Source organism: Palaemon carinicauda, chromosome 4 (assembly GCF_036898095.1).
Source record: "Palaemon carinicauda isolate YSFRI2023 chromosome 4, ASM3689809v2, whole genome shotgun sequence".
Lineage (NCBI taxonomy): Eukaryota > Metazoa > Arthropoda > Malacostraca > Decapoda > Palaemonidae > Palaemon > Palaemon carinicauda.
In genome coordinates, this window is record NC_090728.1 from 194547952 (window position 1) to 194553487 (window position 5536).

The 5536-nt window shown below is 35.5% G+C and overlaps 1 protein-coding gene across 1 annotated transcript in view; it reads left to right on the plus strand.

Moving 5' to 3' along the window:
- The first annotated feature begins 1651 nt into the window (after positions 1–1651).
- LOC137639817 (uncharacterized) overlaps positions 1652–5536 on the plus strand; it is a 164531-nt gene continuing 160646 nt past the window's right edge. Inside the window, exon 1 of the mRNA XM_068372059.1 lies at positions 1652–1678. Within this exon, the coding sequence (XP_068228160.1) occupies positions 1652–1678 (27 nt within the window). The remainder of the gene's footprint in view (positions 1679–5536) is intronic.

A 5536-nucleotide genomic window follows, 5' to 3' on the forward strand; every position in this document is an offset into this window, starting at 1 on the left:
TCGAATCAGGCTACTGAATTCATACATTTTCTATCAGTCGTAATAGTTGGCTTAAAGCTTTAGGTGCCTCAACCAACGAAGTTGGAAGGAGGTTGAGTTTTCGCCCGTTTGTGTGTGTTTGTTTGTAAACAAATATATTACGTTCATTCTTAAATGACTACTGAATTGTATGGATCGAATCAGGCTACTGAATTCATACATTTTCTATCAGTCGTAATAGTTGGCTTAAAGCTTCAGGTGCCTCCGCCATCGAAGTTGGAAGGAGGTTGAGTTTTCGCCCGTTTGTGTTTGTTTGTTAGTAAACAAATATATTAAGTTCATTCATAATTGAAGACTGAATCTCTGTAAATATTGTTAAAGTTATTATATCAGAATTACCTCCGCCAACGAAATTGGAAGGAGGTTATGTTTTCTGCGGTTTGTGTGTGTTTGTGAACAGCTTCCTGGCCACAATTTGAATCGTAGAGTAATGAAACTTGTAGAGCTTAACCGTTATGTATAAAGCTGGAAATAATTAAATTTCGGAAGGGCAGGGTCATGGTTGAACAAAATGTCCAATTTACGCATTCAGCCATAAGTTTCGACATCGTTGTCACAGAGACTGCAAACTTGGTTCATATTTGAGTGTAAAAAAAATTCACACCTATTGATACATATTCAGGTGAAAGGTCAAGGTAGAGAATTAAGCTGCCGCAGCGGAGGTCTGCGCTCTAATGAGTGCCCCTCTAGTTGTTGATGTAATTTTTATTGTTTTGTGACATTGTTATGAGACCAGAAACTATACTCAATTTTGTTTAGTGAGGCAGATTTGCACCGACTCGCACGGGTGCCCTTTTAGCTCGGAAAAAGTTTTCTGCTACCTGATTGATTAGAATTAACTCGTCCAACCAATCAGCGAGCAGGAAACGTTTCCGAGCTAAAAGGGCACCCCTGCGAGTCGGTGCAAATCTGACTCGCTAAAAAAAAATTGACTATAGTAACTGTTATTCAACCCGCTTAGAAATTTCCCCTATATAATAAAGAGCAAATGTTGGCCCGTATATATATATATATATATATATATGTCCTAATTCATGTATATAGATGTGTGTTGTACGTCAAGGTAAATGAACTCAATATTCATGAGTATTCCACAAAAACCTATGTCTCAGCATGTTATTGTAAAGATTGCATTTTGGTAGCGAAGGGAGTTTCGTTGCCTTTGGGCGGTCGGGTTGACAAGTCCCTCACCTGAGAGGGTAGTTGTGCCAAGTGTACTTATGAACAAACCTTTTGTAATAAATGAAGAAAACTCATATTCCGACGTCTCGTTATCCGTCTACATGGGTCATATATATATATATATATATATGTGTGTATATATATATATATATGTGTGTATATATATATACATATATATATGTGTGTGTATATATATATATATATGTATATATATATATATATATATATACATATTATATATATATATATATATATACATGTATGTATATATATATGTATATATACATATATATATGTGTATATATATACATATATATATATATATATATATATTATATATATATATATATATATATCTTATCCTGTTACACTGGGTGACATTGCCAAACGTTTGACTACTCGGTCTCTCGTGTCTCTATGTCATTCGGATATGGGGCGAGAGTGTGGACATAACCTGGTGAGAAAGGGCCTCCTGAGATGGTACACTCGGAAACCATAATCCCCCACAAATTGCCAAACTGCCGTGTTGTAGTTGATAAAGTTGGAGGGCTTGTGTGAAAGGTTGAATCTGTGTATGTCCATGATACTCAGCAGATAGACCTATAGGCTCTCCCAACCCTGCATCCATAGCTCACAAGGATGGTGAGGTTGCAGTGACCAAAGGAACTAACTAGTTTGAGTGGGACTCAAACCCCAGTCTGGCGTTCATCAGCCATGGACGTTAGCACATCGGCCACATGGAAAGCTTAAAGACGGGAGAGAAGTCCATAGCATGGTGGTGGAGTGAAATAAATTACCTTTGACCGAAGGCTGAAATCCATAGTCTACTGGTGTCAGTCAGACACAAACATTAATCTCTCTTTTAGGGTTGATGTGGCCTGATTGGTAACGTCTCTATCTGGTGTTTGCCGGACTGGGGTTCGAGTCCCGCTCAGATTCGTTAGTGCCATTAGTGCTTGCAACCTTACCATCCTTGTGAGCTAAGGTTGGGGGGGTTTGAGGGAGCCTATAGGTCTATCTGCAGAGTTATCAGCAGCCACTGCCTGGCCCTCCCTGGTTCTAGCTTGTATATGGTAAGCAGCTCTTCTAGTAGAAGGACACTCCAAAATAAAACCATTGTTCTCTAGTCTTGGGTAGTGCCATAGCCTCTGTACAATAGTCTTTCGCTATCTTGGATTAGAGTTCTCTTGCTTGAGGGTACACTTTGGCACACTATTCTATCTAGTTTCTCTTCTTCTTGTTTTGTAAAAGTTTTTATAGTTTTTGTTGGAGATATCTATTTCAATGTTGTTACTGTTCTTAAAATATTTTATTTTTGCTTGTTTCCTTTCCTCACTGGGGTATTTTCCCTGTTGGGGCCCCTAAGCTTATAGCATCCTGCTTTTCCAACTAGGGTTGCTGTTTAGCAAGTATTAATAATAATAATAATAATAATAATAATAATAATAATAATAATAATAACTTACACAATAGGAACCTCTACAAAATTGTATTTGTTTATTAATATATTTTCAATATTTAATTTTGTAGAACTGAAGTTACTAGGATTAGAAAAAAAAATCAATGCATTTGTATTGTTCAAATTATTTGAACTTTTATTTTAAGAATATAAATATTTCAGAATTCGTACGACTTCGTGGAAATCCGTTAAGTGAAAAAAGTTTTGTTGTTTAATTAAATTTATGTTGAATTAATACTTTAACTCGAAAGAATGTTCTTGAGTATTAATTATTTAGAAATATGAATATTTCAGAATTCGTAGCATTTCGTGGAAATCTGATAAGTATAAAAAAGCTGGGCGTTTAATCACTAGTATGTTACATGATTACTTTAACACAAATAATGTGTAGAGGTTATTAATTAATTAAATGACTTGAATATGTTTTACGTGAAAAGTATATATCAGTTTTTCATACATACTCAAAACATAAGATATGTCCCTTTAGAGCAAAAACTAAATGAAATCTGGCGATCGCATACCGTAGACTTTATCAGCCCTCCGGCGTCGTCATTGTTTCATATCATATCGATTGTGGATATTGTAGGCATGTATGAAAAACTAAATGAAATAGGGAGATCGAATACCGTAGACTTTATCAGCCCTCCGGCGTCGTCATTGTTTCATATCATATCGATTGTGGATATTGTAGGCATGTATGAAAAACTAAATGAAATAGGGAGATCGAATACCGTAGACTTTATCAGCCCTCCGGCGTCGTCATTGTTTCATATCATATCGATTGTGGATATTGTAGGCATGTATGAAAAACTAAATGAAATAGGGAGATCGAATACCGTAGACTTTATCAGCCCTCCGGCGTCGTCATTGTTTCATATCATATCGATTGTGGATATTGTAGGCATGTATGAAAAACTAAATGAAATAGGGAGATCGAATACCGTAGACTTTATCAGCCCTCCGGCGTCGTCATTGTTTCATATCATATCGATTGTGGATATTGTAGGCATGTATGAAAAACTAAATGAAATAGGGAGATCGAATACCGTAGACTTTATCAGCCCTCCGGCGTCGTCATTGTTTCATATCATATCGATTGTGGATATTGTAGGCATGTATGAAAAACTAAATGAAATAGGGAGATCGAATACCGTAGACTTTATCAGCCCTCCGGCGTCGTCATTGTTTCATATCATATCGATTGTGGATATTGTAGGCATGTATGAAAAACTAAATGAAATAGGGAGATCGAATACCGTAGACTTTATCAGCCCTCCGGCGTCGTCATTGTTTCATATCATATCGATTGTGGATATTGTAGGCATGTATGAAAAACTAAATGAAATAGGGAGATCGAATACCGTAGACTTTATCAGCCCTCCGGCGTCGTCATTGTTTCATATCATATCGATTGTGGATATTGTAGGCATGTATGAAAAACTAAATGAAATAGGGAGATCGAATACCGTAGACTTTATCAGCCCTCCGGCGTCGTCATTATTTCATATCATATCGATTGTGGATATTGTAGGCATGTATGAAAAACTAAATGAAATAGGGAGATCGAATACCGTAGACTTTATCAGCCCTCCGGCGTCGTCATTGTTTCATATCATATCGATTGTGGATATTGTAGGCATGTATGAAAAACTAAATGAAATAGGGAGATCGAATACCGTAGACTTTATCAGCCCTCCGGCGTCGTCATTGTTTCATATCATATCGATTGTGGATATTGTAGGCATGTATGAAAAACTAAATGAAATAGGGAGATCGAATACCGTAGACTTTATCAGCCCTCCGGCGTCGTCATTGTTTCATATCATATCGATTGTGGATATTGTAGGCATGTATGAAAAACTAAATGAAATAGGGAGATCGAATACCGTAGACTTTATCAGCCCTCCGGCGTCGTCATTATTTCATTTGCATATCGATTGCGGTTATATAAAATTTTGTATTCATATATTCAACTTCTTTCATGTCTTATGATATATCAAGTTTGATTCGTATATTATATTTATATATCACACAAGAAGTAACGGAAATACTTGGAAATTAATAGAATTAAAAGTGGCTATAGAAATCGATACTCCAATATCTGAGGAAATTGGTATCACAGGACGCTTTACTGTCTAATAGTGTGCGGGTTTTTACTAAGCTAAATGAAATATATACATTTAAATAAAAAGATATAATATAATATTAAAATATTACCTGATTCATGCTAGACCCAAACGAGGTTTTTTTGTTAGCCTTTTTTGACAGACTCCGTGAATAGGTAATAAATGTATTTCAGAATTTCAAACATAAAATCATGCAATTTTTGGGAATGTAAGACTGCCTCTCTCTCTCTCTCTCTCTCTCTCTCTCTCTCTCTCTCTCTCCGTTTTTCGCAACCCTTCATTATGAAACTGTAAATCATTTTAAATCCTTTCTTATATTTTGTTTCTCTCCCTCTTCTTGTACGATTTGATTTCCTCTTATTTGTTGAAAATTCCTGAAATTTTAAGATCACTTTATTTCGCTATAGATTCCGGTAGATTTTATATGAAGGGAGCGATGGGGGACCTCGCTAATTTAAAGCCAGTGAATTGAATAGAGCGTGGGTGATTGGACAGATCTTCCCTCTTAGGTAACGTAAGAGAAGAAGATTGAATATTTATGGAAACATTTTATAGTTGTAAATGAACTAAATAAATTCTTAAGTCAACATTTCAATGCAATATTTACTATATCCTTCTTTGAATAAAATTCCAGTAATTATATTATTATTATTATTATTATTATTATTGTTATTATTATGATTATTATTATTATTATTATTATTATTACGAGCGTACACGACCGTCAAAA